The 16,392-nt window shown below is 46.6% G+C and overlaps 2 protein-coding genes across 8 annotated transcripts in view; one reads left to right on the top strand and one right to left on the bottom strand.

Moving 5' to 3' along the window:
• The window catches only part of CFAP263 (cilia and flagella associated protein 263), a 77,544-nt gene that overhangs the window by 31,010 nt on the left and 30,142 nt on the right, over positions 1-16,392 (bottom strand). For 2 of the 7 annotated variants that reach the window (XM_028841180.2, XM_077986344.1), the window contains one exon: positions 12,940-16,391. The exons of 1 other annotated variant lie outside the window; for it this stretch is intronic. In XM_028841180.2, the coding sequence (XP_028697013.1) occupies positions 16,305-16,391 (87 nt within the window). In that variant the 3' untranslated portion in view covers positions 12,940-16,304. Of the gene's footprint in view, positions 1-6,724; positions 6,865-12,939; position 16,392 lie in introns of those variants that run through there. 4 more of the 7 variants (XR_013411829.1, XM_028841181.2, XM_077986343.1 and 1 more) reach the window with 4 other exon arrangements.
• Positions 1,303-15,858, top strand: PRSS54 (serine protease 54). The gene is given in 6 exon segments (XM_028841179.2): positions 1,303-1,338; positions 1,340-1,388; positions 4,069-4,246; positions 9,283-9,541; positions 11,055-11,186; positions 15,331-15,858. Coding segments are annotated over 6 exon segments (1,182 nt in total).

The raw sequence follows: 16,392 nt of genomic DNA, 5'->3' as shown, positions 1-16,392 counted from the left end.
CCTGCCAAGGCTAAGCAACAAGGAGGCCTTTCATCCTAGCTCCTCCTAAGTCCCCATGTCCAGACATTTGCTTGGTGATGCCATGGTAACCGTGATGCCACAATGGAACATTCTTCCCAAGGCGGTAGAAGAAATCCTTCTGTTGAACTCTACTGTGTCAGGCCAGCCTGAGTTCATTTCTCCTTGAGCAGGAGCAGTTCATGGAAGAACTCTGAGGACCATTCTGAGGATAAGAGGCGTCCAGTGTCATGAGTGGAACATGGTGACTTAGAACTGTGCACAGGGGTTCCTTGGGCTTCTGTGCATTGCTTGACAGCTGTGTGACCTTGGACTGGCTACTCGATGTCTCTGAGTATCAGTTTCTGAATCTGTAAAATGGCGATAATCAGAGTGTCTACTTCCTACTGCGGTTGTGCAAATGAATAAGCTAAATGCTGGGGCTGTTCCTATGTAAAGATACAGGCTGTCAGCCGGGGACGGTGGCTCACGCCTGTAATCCTAGCACTTTGGGAGACTAAGGCGGGTGGATCACCTGAGGTCAGGAGTTCGAGACCAGCCTGGCCAACATGGAGAAACCCCATGTGTACTAAAAATACAAAAATTAGCTGGGCATGGTGGTGCATGTCTGTAGTCCCAGCTACTTGGGAGGCTGAGGCAGGAGAATCGCTTGAACCTGGGAGGCAGAGGTTGCAGTGAGCCAAGATCGTGCCACTGCACTCCAGCCTGCCAATAGAGCAAGACTCAGTCCCAAAACAAAATAAACTAAAATAAACAAAGAAACAGGCTGTTAACAGTTAACAGAGCCTAGCATTCTTTTAGCCAGCAGAGTTTAGTAGGAAGGATAAAACCACAGCACAGGCATTAATCCCAGGGTGGGCTTCCACTAAAACTCTACTTCTCTTTCAGCAGCATTTTATGGCTACAGAGTTAAGGCAAGGGTTGAATTTCACGAGTCAAAAAGCAACCCTTTTCAGAGACCCAACTCTCTGGGGTGCTCAGGGGCTTGGGCTGAATTGAGAAGAAAATTGACAAGAGTAAGCTGCCTTCTCTTCTCGGGCCATCTCACAAACCACAGTGCGAGCCAACTGGTCCTGCCTCTTTACTACACAGAACCAAGCACTAGGGATGTGACAGGTCAGTGTCCTACATCTTGGAACCTTTGTTGGTAGAAAGAAGGAGAGCCTCCGACGTTTGGGAGGGAACGTGTGTGTTTGGGAAGCGGATGGATAAAAGAGGCTTAGAAAACCCCGCATGTGTTTGGGAAGAGGATGGAGTCACTGGGTTTTGTTTCCCCAGCTGCCCATGGTGTCCGCGACGGGTCTCTCTTGGGATGGCAGAGATGCGAGGGGTGCTCCTGGTGCTGCTCGGCCTTCTCCATTCTTCCACCAGTGAGTGCGCTGCTTTCCTCCCTCTGACTTTAGCTGCACATGTGGCTTAGACGGGGATCATCCAGGAGAATGAAGTGGTCCTTAATGTCCAAGGAGGGGCTCAGGGAAGATGACTCACGGCACTTTGTACTGGGCGGCAGTACATTGGTGGCAGGAACCAGGCAAAGAAGTGAATCATGGGACGTGGATGGAGGAAACTAAAGTCAGAGCCAATCCTTAGGGTGGTAGTGTCATTAGGAAAATAAGGCTCTCTGGGTACAGGGGTGAGCGAGAGGCCTGCCTCTCCACTCCCAGCCCCTGCCCTGTCCTTCCTGGAGAATACTGCTCTTTTGCAAACTACAACCCCCAACAGCAGGACTGGTCCCGGGAGCAGCGGGGGCTTCTACTGCTGCAGGTGTCTGGGAGGCTACCACAGCCTCAGATGGCAGAAGTGGCAGCTGCGGTCCCCTCCTCCCTTGACCTCTAAGCTGCTCAGAACTAAGAATTCCAGCCTACAGAGGGCAGGTGGAGAGGAGATAGCTGGCTAAAGCAGGCTCTGTCCCACCTTGCTGCCATCCCAGCTGGCCCTGCCCTGCCTTCCTGGGGTTAGATGGGAGACATGAGAAAGTCCACACACACCCTCACACACACATGCACACACACACACACACACTCACACACACACATATGGGCGCGCGCACACACACACACGCACACACAAACACACAGGCACACAGACGGACTGTCACGCACACACACGTGTACACACACACGGACTCACACACTCACACACACATGCACACACACACACACAGAGGTGAGTCCTTCAGCTCCCTTAGCCTCCCGCAGCTCCCTGTCTTCTTGCAGCCCCAAGGAGACCAGGGGATACCCAGAAAACACAGAAAGGTCTTCTCCCTCCTTAAAAAGCCACAGCTAAGGGGTCAAGACAAGCATTTCATCTCTGGGTCAGATTTCCTCATTACGTCTTGTCTTTTAAGGGTTTTGTAAGGTCAGATAAACTAGCCAACTAGAGCTTTGAAAAAGCAAAAGTGGTCACACGCTCATAAGCTTTTGTGGGATTAGGGAAGGTTAGCGAATGCCTTGTACCGTAGATTGCCAACGTCTCAAGGAGAAATCAGACCAAAGCTAACGAATCCTGTCTCTAGTGGTTCTGATGCACTTAGTGACCTCCCAGACATCATCTTGCTAAAATCAGTCTGTCATTGTTCCAGCAAAGTCACCAAGTGTCAATTAATGGAGATGTCTGGTCGTATGATGCCCCATGATGGAGAGGTCCTCTGTGCTCCTTTAATGATAATTCTGTACGTTACAATCAGTTCTTAGGGTCACGGCTTGGAAACTGTTTTTGGTGCTCATATGCAAGGTTGCCCCCAGGGGGAAGCCCTCCCAGACTTTATGTCCTGGGCAGAATTCATGCCCCCTCCTCTTATACTTTGGGCACACTCCCTGGGTCACATATCCCTCTATATCGCCATCACTCTTCAGCATGTCACTCTGATGGGCTCCTGAAATCCTTTCTTGGAATCCCAGGCCCTACCTCAGCACCTGCCAGGGCTGAGTGTGGTTGGATGCATGGCTGAAAAAGGAGTCACTGGTCGGGCGCAGTGGCTCACGCCTGTAATCCCAGCACTCTGGGAGGCTGAGGCAGGCAGATCACTTGAGGTCAGGAGTTCAAGACCAGCCTGGCCAACAGAGCAAAACCTCATCTCTGCTAAAAATAGAAAAATTAGCTGGGCGTTGTGGCGTGCATCTGTAATCCCAGCTACTCGGGAGGCTGAGGCAGGGGAGTCACTTGAACTCGGGAGGCGGAGGTTGCAGTGAGCCGAGATCGCACCATTGCACTCCAGCCGGGCGACAGAGTGAGGCTCCATCTTTAAAATATATAAAAATAAAAAAAGGAATGCACAAGGTCACACATACTACTAGCAATCACAGTGATGACATCCTGTAGCCTCTGGAAAATTCTATGGTACATTAATGAAGAGAGCAGAAATGCAAATAATGTCTTCACATTCTTATGAAAGTAGTTTTAAAGCTGGGCGCAGTGGCTCATGCCTGTAATCCCAACACTTTGGGAGGCTGAGGAGGGAGGATCTCTTGAGTTAGGGGGCTCTAGATCAGCCTGGGAACATAGCAAGACCTCATCTCTACTAAAAATAAAAGAATTTAGCCAGGGGTGGTGGCAGGCACCTGTAGTCACAACTACTCCAGAGGCTGAGGCAGGAGGATTGCTTGAACCCGAGAGGTTGAGGCCACAGGGAGCTATGATCCTACCTAGCACTCTAGCCTGGGCGACACAATGAGATCCCCTCTCAAAAAAGAAAAAAAAGAAAAGAAAAGAAAACAAAAATAGCTTTAACCTTGCAGATCCCAAAAGTGTGTTGAGGACTCCCGGGGGTTCCAGACCAGGCTTTGAGAACTGCTGATGAACACGAAACGTGGCAGACATTGCCAATATGTACCGTTATGTGTTCAATAGATGAGAGTTTTTATTTGTAGTCTAACATAATTTTGGGATTCAAAAATGCCACTGAGCATCTTTTAGGGTGAAGAAGACATACTAGGAAGAAGAAAGAAGCAGGGGTTGCGGGTAACGTTAGTGATGATCGAGACAGCCCGCAGAAGAGAGGGTCCTGAGGTCTCCTTGCCCCGGCAGTGAGGCCCCGCACCTGCTCCGCAGGTTGTGGCGTCCAGAAAGCTTCCGTTTTCTACGGTCCTGACCTCAAGGAGGGCTTGGTCAGCAGCATGGAGTTCCCGTGGGTGGTGTCGCTGCAGGACTCTCAGTACACACACCTGGCTTTCGGCTGCATCCTCAGCGAGTTCTGGGTCCTCAGCATCGCATCCGCCATTCAGAACAGGCCAGTGCCCCTGCTTTTGGGGCCCGCAGCATCGCCGCGGGTGAGGGTGGGGGTGGCCCTGTCTCCTGCTCAGCCTGGGGAGGCCCTGCAAGGTGCATTCTGGGGGACAGGGCTTTTTACCAGCTCAGCGTTTGCTCTGCTGTGAGCCCTAAAATCACCGGTTGCCAAGGCTGATCTCTGCTGTGAGGACTGCAGGCCTCGCAATGGAAAAATGAAAAGATGAGTCTCCATTCAATGCAGGTGGGATATTCATTCTGATTTTACTGCCATCACAGAGGCACTGGTTCCTAATACTAGGGTCCCTACCGCTTATCCTGTTCGGCCAGTCGATAGGAGCCCTTACCTTAAAACACTTGGGCCTTAGAAACGTTACTGCCACAAATACATGTACACAGAGAAAAGCCTCGAAAAAAATACAGAAACACTTTTAAGAGTGCTTATCTCTGAATGCTCAGAATGCACAATTTCTGCTTTCTTCTTTTAGCTTCTCTGTATTCTGCAAATTCTGTAGTACAAATATGCATTCTTTTAAACCAGAAAAAAATCATAAATATTACTAAAAGAATAAAGTTTTTGGTAAATATTTCTCACTCTTTGACCCAGTGATTTCATTTCTGGGAATCAACATTAAGGAAATAATTTCAACCACTGGAAAATTTGTATGTACAAAGTTGTTCCTAGGATGGTTAATTACACACAAAACACTGAAAAGAAACCTAATGTCCCACTATTGCGATGAAATTATAATTTTTCATATATATACATGCTATACACATAAATATATTATACATAATATATAGTATATAATATACATGTAATTATATACTAACTCTATTATACATAATATACATGTATATTGTAACATATATGTATATTGAATATATGTACACAATACTCTATTATATGTAACATATAGTATATAATATATAATTACATATAAACACACAGAGAGTATTGGGGGAGAGAGTATAATGACTATAATTGGCTAAATAAATTATAATATAAATCCTTGATGGAATATTATGCAGCTGGTAAATACTTTAACATAGGATTTGTATTTTTAATTAAAAATACATGTGCAGCCGGGTGCAGTGGCTCACACCTGTAATCCCAGCACTGAGGCTAAGACGGGCAGATCACTTGAGGCCAGGAGTTTGAGACCAGCCTGATCAACATGGCAAAAACCTGTCTCTACTAAAAAATACAAAAATTATCTGGGCATGGTGGCATGTACCTGTAATCACAGCTACCAGGAAGGCTGAGACAGGAGAACCACTTGAACCTGGGAGGTGGAGGTTGCAGTGAGCTGAGATCGTGCCACAGCACTCCAGCCTGGGTGACAGAGCCAGATTCCATGTCCAAAAAAAAAAAAAAGTATGTAGTAAAATGTTCACGAGAAACCAAAGGATGTACAGCGAAAAACAGCTCCTTCCCTCCCCCACCCCTCAGTCACTAGTTTTTCTCCCTTGAGTCACATTCTGTCACCAATTTCTTGCCTATTCCTTCTTAAATACTCAAAGCACTCATGGATATCGATATACCTATAGGTCTGGCTATATTGTTTCTTATGTCTATTGACAGAGAATTTTCTTTCCCCTTGTATTAGTCTACTTAAGCTGCCATAACAAATATCACAGACTGGGTGGCTTAAACAACAGAAATTTATTTCTCACAGTTCTGGAGTCTGGAAGTCTGAGATCCAGGTGTCAGTACATTTGGTTTCTCCTGAGGCCTCTCTCTTTGGCTTGCAGACAGCCACCTTCTCGCTGTGTTCTCACATGGTCCCTCTGTGCCTGTGTATTCTTGGTGTCTCTTTCTCTTCTTATAGGGACACCAGTCATGTTAGATTACAGCCCCAGCCTATACCTCATGTAATCTTAATTACCTCCTTAAAGGCCCTATCTCCAAATATATGGTCAAATTGGGGGTTAGGACCTCAACCTACAAATTTTCAAAAGAATGCAATTGAGTTCATAACATATCCGCGACACACCCACCATGCAACTGGTAGCACACCATACACATTAATTTACTCACAGCCTTTTTTCACTTTATCATAAATTTTAGAGACCTTTTCTTATTGGTACATAAATGGCTAATGCCTTCTTTTTGTCAGCTGCACAATAGCCTGTAATGGAAGTACCGTAACCACACAGTCCTCTGTTAATGGAAATGTAGGCTGTTTCTAATCTGTTACTACTGCCAAAAATGCTGCAACAGACGGACTTGTACACGCATTATTTCACATACATGCAAGTGTGCCATAGTGTAGACATCCCAGGAGTAGAAAGACTGGGCTAAAAAAGACATGCATTTAAAATCCTGAGAGCTACTGCCAACTAGCTCTCCATGGAAGTTCTGTTTTCTATGTAGCGTTTTCATTATGGCTATTTTCTATCTGGTCCATTCTTTTGGTTTTGATTTTCTCTTTGACTCAAGGGTTTTATTAAAGTGAGAGCTTGATTTTTTAATTTTATATAATTTTTTTTTTTTTTTTTTTTTTTTTGGAGACAGTCTTGCTCTGTCACCCAGGCTGCAGTATAGAGGTGCGCTCTCAGCTCACTGCAATCTCGGTCTCCTGGATTCAAGCAATCCTCTTGCCTCAGCCTACCAAGTAGCTGGGACTACAGGCGCATGCCACCATGCCCAGCTATTTTTGTATTTTTAGTAGAGATGAGGTTTTGCCATGATGGCCAGGCTGGTCTTGAACTCCTGATCTCGGGTGATCCACCTGCCTTGGCATCCCAAAGTGCTGGGATTATAGATGTGAGCCACCATGTGTGTCCAAGACAGAGTTTTAAAATGTCCAGGTGCTAGGGTTTTTTGTTTTGTTTTCTAACATTATTGAATTATACCACATGGTGATCTATTTAGGATTTGTTGAGGTTGTCCTGTCTGTCTCCTATGGGTGGTCCATGTGAATATTTTCACAGGTAAATTAAAAAGTTCATTCATTCTCCATGGTTGGTGTATAATTCAATATATAAAATTGGGCAAGGAAGTCTACTTTATCTGTCCTAGACTGTCAGAGGTGAATTAAAATCGCCTACCAGCCAGGCGCAAAAACTCACACCTGTAATGCCAGTACTTTGGTTAGACAATACAGCCAAACTTAATTAAGATGACCTCATCTTTGTTAGTCTGGATGTCCAAGGATTCCTTCTTTGTCACTCAAGTCTAGCAACTTTACTAGTTGTGCTGGATTTCCCCCACCTGCCCTTTCAGATCTACTCTACTCTTCTACCCTGCCAGGCCCCAGGAGGCTCACCTGTATGGGTTATACCAGTGGTCTTTTTTGCCTTCTGGATTCCAGCTGGTTTTGGCCAACAATCATATAAGAGGCAAGAGATCAGAGGGAGTGGGGAGAGTGAAGTCAGGGTCCTTACTCCTCCGAGGGCTACTGCATATTGGCTGCTGGTTGGCTGCTTTTACCAGCTAAGTGACCCACTCTACACAGCTCTGTCTGATCACATCCTTCCCTCACCTAGAGCCCAGAGACGGTGTCAGCACAGCGTCGTTACCTCAGCAGGAGCTGCCTATAGCATGCAGTGCCCAGAGCTGTCCTTGTGGTTTCCCTGCATCCTGCCAAGACCTTTGTAAAAACTCCCTTTATTAAACTCACCCCAATTTATCTTATTTGAGTAGAACATTTATTTCCTGTTGGGACCTGACCAGAACTATGTCTCAGCGTTAACTACTCCAAACTATATAGTGGACAGTCAACACTACTGGAGGTAGGTTAGCTGTCTCCAAACTATAGATTCAAGTCTTAGTTCTGAAAAGTTTTTTAAAATTATATCTTGAGGCCGGGCGCGGTGGCTCAAGCCTGTAATCCCAGCACTTTGGGAGGCCGAGACGGGCGGATCACGAGGTCAGGAGATCGAGACCATCCTGGCTAACATGGTGAAACCCCGTCTCTATTAAGAAATACAAAAAACTAGCTGGGCGAGGTGGCGGGCGCCTGTAGTCCCAGCTACTCGGGAGGCTGAGGCCGGAGAATGGCGTAAACCTGGGAGGCGGAGCTTGCAGTGAGCTGAGATCCGGCCACTGCACTCCAGCCTGGGTGACAGAGTGAGACTCCGTCTCAAAAAAAAAAAAAAAAATTTATATCTTGAAATATCTTTCCTGTTTCATCATTTTGGTTACTTTCTTTGTGGTCAGCTGGGTCTCCTGTGACTGCCTTATCTTTCATTTTCCTCTCAAGCCTTTAAAAATCTTTGTTAATTTTCATTTTGGTCACATTTCTCAATGCCCCTAATTGTGTTTTCTGTGGGCCCTATTCTCCTTTATGCTGCTTTTGATTTGGGCTTCATTTTGGTGATGGTCTTGTTTCTTTTCTTTTTGCTTCTTTGATAAGAACATGCTCAACAAGCTTTTTCTGAGCTCTGTGGCAGTCAGTGTCATCTACAACTTTTGCACTCCTGCCATCCTTCCTTTCATCAGCTCTTCCTTTGACTCTGAGATCTGAATTCTTTAGCGTCTCTTGGTTTTATGGTGTTTGTATTTGTTCCTCATTCTCACAGTTTCTTGGGTGATTCCCAAGAGGAGAAAGGGAAAACACCCAACTCAATTCTATTGTTATTAGAACTTTAATTTCTCCAAAATGTATTTACAGAATATATAATAAGGAAAGATGCCTATCTTAAAATGTCAAATACTAAAAGCGGGAGTCAAGATGACATCTTTGGTAGAACTGCAATTACTACTTTTGCAAACTACAATATGTAAAAAACAAACAAAAAACCTATTCATAGAAAAAACGTTAATCAGCAATAACATGTTAACAGATTTTCTTTAGTGGTGGGGCAAATGGTGTTAAGATTGAAGAATCTCCAGGATTCTGCAGGCTCACAAAAGAGGGCACAAGCCTAGGGGTTCATAAAAGATTTCCTATAAACTTGAGTCCAAAGGGGTCAGGAAGAATTAACACATGGAATAGGAGTGTTCCAGGCTGAAAAAACATAAATAGGAAAACAGGGAAGTGTGAAGCTTCCTTGCTGTCTTGGCCTCTCAAGATTCCCTTGCTCTCTCTCCAGGAAGGACATTGTCGTTATAGTGGGTATAAGTAACATGGATCCCAGCAAGATTGCTCACACAGAGTATCCAGTCAATACCATCATCATCCATGAGGACTTTGATAACAACTCCATGAGCAACAACATAGCCCTCCTGAAGACAGACACAGCGATGCATTTTGGCAACCTGGTCCAGTCCATCTGCTTCCTCGGCAGAAAGTTGCATACACCACCAGTCTTGCAGAACTGCTGGGTGTCAGGATGGAATCCCACATCTGCAGTTAAGGCATTCCTCCTCCCAGAGGAGGCTGTGTGTGTGCTGGCAGTGGGGGTGACCTGGATAATCCAATCTAGGGCCTATCTTAATTTAATAATGGAGCTTGCTTGAGGTTCTAGAGTTTGGCTGAAACCCTTACCTAATCAGTCAAGTCTCCTAGGGCTTTCCCTTTCTGTTGCCACTCTTTTTTTTTTTTTTTTTTTTTTTGAGACGGAGTCTCGCGCTGTCACCCAGGCTGGAGTGCAGTGGCCGGATCTCAGCTCACTGCAAGCTCCGCCTCCCGGGTTCACGCCATTCTCCTGCCTCTGCCTCCCGAGTAGCTGGGACTACAGGCGTCCGCCACCTTGGCCGGCTAGTTTTTTGTATTTTTTAGTAGAGACGGGGTTTCACCGTGTTAACCAGGATGGTCTCGATCTCCTGACCTCGTGATCCGCCCGTCTCGGCCTCCCAAAGTGCTGGGATTACAGGCTTGAGCCACCGTGCCCGGCCTTTTTTTTTTTTTTTTTTTTTTGAGGCAGGGTCTTTTTCATACAGTGGTGCCATCACGGCTCACCGCAGCCTTGAACTCCTGGGCTCATGTGATCCTACTGCCTCAGCCCCGAGTAGCTGGGACTACAGGCACATGTCACCATGCCTGGTTAATTGTTTTAAATTTATTTTTTGTGGAGATGGGGTCTTGCTATATTGCCCAGGCTGGTCTCAAACTCCTGGGCTCAAGCAAGTCTCCCACCTCAGCCTTCCAAAGTGTTAGGATTAGGCATGAGTTACTGCGCCCATTCCGTGGCCATTCTTACATCACATTGGTCCTTTACCCTCTAGCCTTACATCAAAACTGGAAGTACACAGGCAGTGGACACCCTGGAATGAGTACAAGAGTACAGAGGGGTGAGGGGATGTTAGTCCCCAAACTAGGGCTGATTGTCCTCTTGTCTAAGCCATCCTTGTTTTCTTTCATTTTGGGGAAAGAAAGAAACAAGGAAATGGATGCTCTCTAGAAGAGGAGGAAGGGTATTCTCTGCTTGTTTGCACATTCGAGTTCAAAGTGGAGGTAGTTTTCAGCAAAAACTCAGTCACAGGTTCTTATTTCTATGAAAAAAAGGAATTTATGAGAACATTTCTGGCAGGGCACAGTGGCTCATGCCTGTAATCCCAGCACTTAGGGAAGCCAAGGCAGGTGGATCACTTGAGGTCAGGAGTTCGAGACCAGCCTGGCCAACATGGTGAAACTCCATCTCTATAAAAATACCAAAATTAGCTGGGCGTTGTGGTGCATGCCTGTAATCCCAGCTACTCCGGAAGCTGAGGCAGGAGAATTGCTTGAACCCGAAAGGTGGAGGTTGCAGTGAGCCAAGATCACACCACTGTACTCCAGGCTGTGTGACAGAGTAAGACTCCAACTCAAAAAAAAAAAAAAAAAAAATTCTCACTTTCATTTGGCTATGTGAGTGGGAGTTGTATTGACATAGGGGACTGCCTTCTCATTAATAATCCCTGGGCTCTCTGTTGCATGGTCCAGACAGGAAATCACATGACGATGAGTATCCTGAGGAAAATCTTCGTGAAAGATCTTGACATATGTCCCCTACACAAACTCCAGAAGACAGAATGCGGCAGCCACACGAAAGAGGAAACCAAGACTGCCTGCTTGGTAAGAACCTCATGGAATAGAAGCTAAGTGTTGAGAGTAAGCCTTGGTCACATCCAAGGGAGCCTCGGGACCCCCTCCCTAGATGGGGATATCTGTGAGGGCAGGGACTAGAGCTTGGGACGAGTGGCTGTCTCTGGAGTGAACAGCACTTGGCAGACAGTATGCGCTCAATAAAAATCTGCTGAATGAACTAACCAGTCATGATTTTCAGTGTAACATGATGCAGCTTGTCTAAGTCACAGGTGCTTTTTAACTAGCTAAAAATTTGAAAGTCTGAGTCCAAACCACATAGGCAGATATGCTTTGAGCAGGTCTACAGTGTGGGGCTGCTGTATTCAGCTTCTAGGGAACCTAGACTCCCCTCTGATGCTATCAGTTACTGGGTTTTTCTTCTCTGAGAAGCCCTGCCCTCCAGCCAGATGAGGGCTGTACAGATGTGGCTGTCCTACTGCCTCAAAAAAAAATGTGTGGAAGTCACACACACCTGGTTCAGGCCCTTCATATCCAAATCTGGAGAAAGTGTGGCTTACTAGGGTCACACAGTCAATAAAAGTTAGAGCAAAGACAAGGACCTAGGTCTACCAGATATCCAGATACACTTTATCTCCTCTACTCTAGAATTGCTTTTCTAAGAAGCTTATCACTCACTCTCCTTTAAATAACCTTCAGGACACCTGATGGGGAATTTTTTTTTTTTCCCCTATAGGATCCAGAAAGGCAGGATTTTTAGAGCAAGGGGAAAAATACATATATAAAGATAATTTTTTCTAAGTCATTTTATTGCAAAAGCATGGACTGCCTCTCATTAAGAAATACATTTGCCCTTCCAAAGTTGGTGTAACATCTATTGAGTGCCTACTTCGTACTGGGTCCTCTGCCAGGTGGGGGATCTTAACAATTTCCTAAATTAGATAATGTGTTAAAATACAGTGAAGATAGAGCTTTTTAACAAAATTCTGCCCTCAACCATTCCATCAAACAAGTATCATACGTCCTCAGATCTAAGATGCTGCCAATTATGGAATGCACCATCATTTTATGTAATCCCAAGAAAGAAAAAAATGCTGTCAGTTAAACTCTGATGTCAGCTGATTAAAAGACACACCCTGGCCGGGTGCGGTGGCTCACGCCTGTAATCCCAGCACTTTGGGAGGCTGAGGCAGGCGGATCACAGGGTCAGGAGATCGAGACCATCCTGACTAACATGGTGAAATCCCATCTCTACTAAAAATACAAAAAATTAGCTGGGCATGGTGGTGGGTGCCTGTAGTCCCAGCTACTTGGGAGGCTGAGGCAGGAGAATGGCATGAACCCAGGAGGCGGAGCTTGCAGTGAGCCGAGATCGCACCACTGCACTCCAGCCTGGGCGACAGAGCGACTCCATCTCAAAAAAAAAAAAAAAAATGACGCACCCTAATTTCAAAGATGTTGATTTCTAACTGTATCTTAGATTCAATGGAATATTATAAGCTATTTCTACTCTAAGTGACCATCTTTTAAAATCTAACTGCAAAGTGCAGGTTGGTTTTTAACTGTGACACACCTCTAAACAGGCCTTCATTTTTTAACAGAATTATGCTTGCACACCACTTAATGGTGACCTGTCCCCGTAGAATCCTCTGTTTTGGAAATATGTTCTCATGTCCAGAGGTCTTCAAAGCCACAATTCCCACATGTAGAATCAACCACCAGGTTCAGAATCTGCCTATGGGTTTCCCCAAAACCCAACAAAAGCAGAATCACTCTGCACTCACCCATCCAGCCTTTATTTTACCACTGTTAGGGCTTTTGCTGAATGTCAAGGGAAAAGATCACACACTGAAAGACCCCACTCTGGGCTGTGGCCGCTCCCTTGGGAGATGAAGTAGGGTAGCTCCAGAGGGGCATCTGGAGCTGTTCACCTCTGCTTCTTGTGCTTCAGAAGTCGCAGCCCCTACAGCATTATGGGGAAGAGAAAAAGTGCATATGCTGTGCCCAGGTGGAACAGCGACCTGCAAAACCACGCCATAGCTGAGGACATCTCCCAATCATTCATCCAATCATTCGTCCTAAATCACATTCTTTTTCTTGCTCTGGCTATACCACTACAGTTAAACTGTGAATGGGACAGATGAAGGGGGGAACCATGTCATTCTTAGCCAGGGAGCCCCCATGACCTAGGCAGACATAGGTGCACACAAGGGCCTGTTCACCAGTCAATTGAAAAGTCAAGAGTTCTGCACTAAAGCACCCCCTTCCATCCAAAGAGAGGCACAGAATGAAGTCCTCAAGGCCTTTCTCACGTGTCTCGCCTTGACCTGCTGAGATCACCAGGGAATCACAGCAGCTTTGCAGCACGGCCTCCCTGCTGCCCTGCCCGCGGAGTTGCTCCCTTCTTCTCCCACGGGTCTTTCTCTCTGTTCTGGTGTGGCTTCCTTGGAAAAGGGGAGATTTATTGAAAAAGAATACCCCGCTGGGCATGGTGGCTCATGTCTAATCCCAGCACTTTAAGAGGCTAAGGCGGGCAGATCACTTGAAGTTAGAAGATCAAGACCAGCCTGGCCAATATCATGAAACCACATCTCTACTAAAAATACAGAAATTAGGCTGGGTACGGTGGCTCATGCCTGTAATCCTAACACTTTGGGAGGCCAAGGTGGGTGGATCACGAGGTCAGGAGTTTGAGACCAGCCTGGTCAACATGGTGAAACCCCATCTCTACTAAAAATAAAAATTAGCCAGGCGTGGTGGTGGGCGCCTGTAATCCCAGCTACTGGGGAGGCTGAGGTAGGAGAATCGCTTGAACCCAGGAAAAGGAGGTTGCAGTGAGCTGAGATCATGCCATTGCACTCCAGCATGGGGGACAGAGCAAGACTCCATCTCAAAAAAAAAAAAAAAAAAAAAAAGTGTTAGTTGGGCATGATGGCACATAGCTGAGCTACTCGAGAGGCTGAGGTGGGAGAACTGCTTGAAACTCAGAGGTGGAGGTTGCAGTGAGCCAAGATTGCACCACTGCACTCCAGCCTCGGGGACACAGAAAGAAAGAAAGAAGGAAAGAGAGAGAAAGAGAGAGAGAAATACCCAAGACAGACCACACACCCAGGCCTTGGATGGTGAGGGGCTGAGGCAGCTGCTCTCTTGCCTTCTGCTGCTTGTGGTTGAGTCTGTTCAGATTGTTTCCTGTTGTTAATTGCAGCCCCATTCTGTGTCTCAGTCCGAACCATGAGAGCAACATGTCATCGCCTGGGCCTTCCAGCCAGGCAGGCCACACAGGTCAGAGGTGGCTGGCTAGCCTAGGGATGACCACCCCCTTCTTGGACACAGATGGGCCACAGGAGGGGCAGGAATTCCTTTGAGAGGAGACCTGGGGGCGTGGGGTCAGGGCAGGTAAGGTAAATGATACCTAGTAGCTGCCTTGTTGCTTTTCCCGTTTTCCCCAACTTTTCAGAAAGATGATGGCCTTTATAGAGACATCAAGATGACGGTAGCTAATATTCTATTGAGTGTGTGCTGTGTGCCAGGCACTGTGCTGTGCTCAGCACGTGTTACAGGCATTAACTGTGTTCCCACTTTGGCTCAGAGAGGATTTGGTCACTTGCCAGGGTCCCATATCTAGCTAACGGTGCCAAGCTTCTACTCCCTCACCTTAGGTAAAGTGTATGTGGCAGAATTCCTGAGTCCCAGAGGACTGCTCCCTTGGGAGTGGGGAAGACCAAGAGTACAGCCAGCCAGGCTGGTGAGCAGCTGCCAGGCGGCAGGAAGTGGCTTAAACTAAGGGTCGAAGCAAGGCAGAGAGAAGGGAAAACGTGAGCATTTCAGGACGGAATGGAAACAAACACCAACATTTCAGGAATGAGAAGCCAGCCAGAAGAGAGGGAAGGTTTGGCCAAAGGACTGGAAAGGGGCAAGAAAATGAAGTATGAACCAGGAAGCTATAGGCAATCAGTAGAAGTCCACAGCTAATTTGCATAATAAAAGGAAAAGTCATCTTGCTGGAATTTGTGGTGGTGGCTGCCTAGATTTGAAATCGTACCCTATAATTTGCCCCATTTCCAGTGAGAACCAGCATAAAACATTTCTAGAGCAAACAGTATATTGCACAAGGATAGATTTGCAACAAAAACTAGTTTTTCTAAGACTTGAAGCCTTCTGTCTTTTGTCACAGGGGGACCCAGGAAGCCCAATGATGTGCCAGCTACAGCAGTTCGATCTGTGGGTTCTGAGAGGAGTGCTGAACTTCGGTGGTGAGACGTGCCCTGGCCTGTTTCTGTACACCAAGGTGGAAGACTACAGCAAATGGATCACATCCAAGGCTGAGAGGGCCGGCCCTCCCCTGTCGTCACTCCACCACTGGGAAAAGTTGATTTCTTTCTCCCACCAGGGACCAAATGCCGCCATGACACAGAATTCTGATTCTGAACTAGGCCATGTTGGATCATACTTGCAGGGACAAGGAAGGACCATCACGCATTCACGACTAGCAACCAGCTCTAGAGATGATCTAGATGTTAGGGAGAAGGGTGTAAAGGAATCAGGCCGGTCTCCTGAGGCATCTGTACAACCCTTATACTATGACTATTATGGTGGGGAGGTGGGGGAAGGTAGGATTTCTGCAGGTCAGAAAAGGTTGCATCAGCCCGCAGAAATCATCTTGGTTTCCTTCATGCTTGTTTTCTTTTGCAGCAGTATCTAGTCTAGAAGCCACCCCACCAAACTGAAGAGTAAGCTCAGAATGCTGAGTGCCAGGCATTCACCATGCTGTTTTGGTGTCTGTTTTTAATAGTTGCACACCAGGGCTGCCATGGATAAGCCCACAGCATACACTGGGCTGGCTCTCCCTCCTCTGTCCCTCTCCTGGGTGTGGGAAGGTCACTTTTATTATGCTTGTGAACTAAATGCTGGCTAACAAGTGTCAAACCATTAGAGCGCCCTGTGGTTCTTTCAGTGGCAACAGTTCCAGGGGCCAGGCTGTGAAAACACTCCACATGGGCAGATGTGGCCCAGGAGGTGATGCTCAGCCTGGCTGGGGGGTTGGGAACACCAGGCAGACAGGGAACAGTCAGAGGAGCCGGTGACTAGAAAGGAGCTGATTACTTTAATAGGTCATGTTGTGGTCTGTAAGCCGTGGCCTGCCTCTGGCTAATTCCCAGCAAGGTAATCTGCCTGCAACTGCTCATTGGTTATTTTCATTCTATTCCAAGCCTTACGGTAGCCTTTTAAGGACATC

This window comes from Macaca mulatta, chromosome 20, assembly GCF_049350105.2.
Source record: "Macaca mulatta isolate MMU2019108-1 chromosome 20, T2T-MMU8v2.0, whole genome shotgun sequence".
In the NCBI taxonomy this organism is placed as follows: Eukaryota; Metazoa; Chordata; class Mammalia; order Primates; family Cercopithecidae; genus Macaca; species Macaca mulatta.
This window is presented reverse-complemented; position numbering and strand designations above follow the sequence as displayed.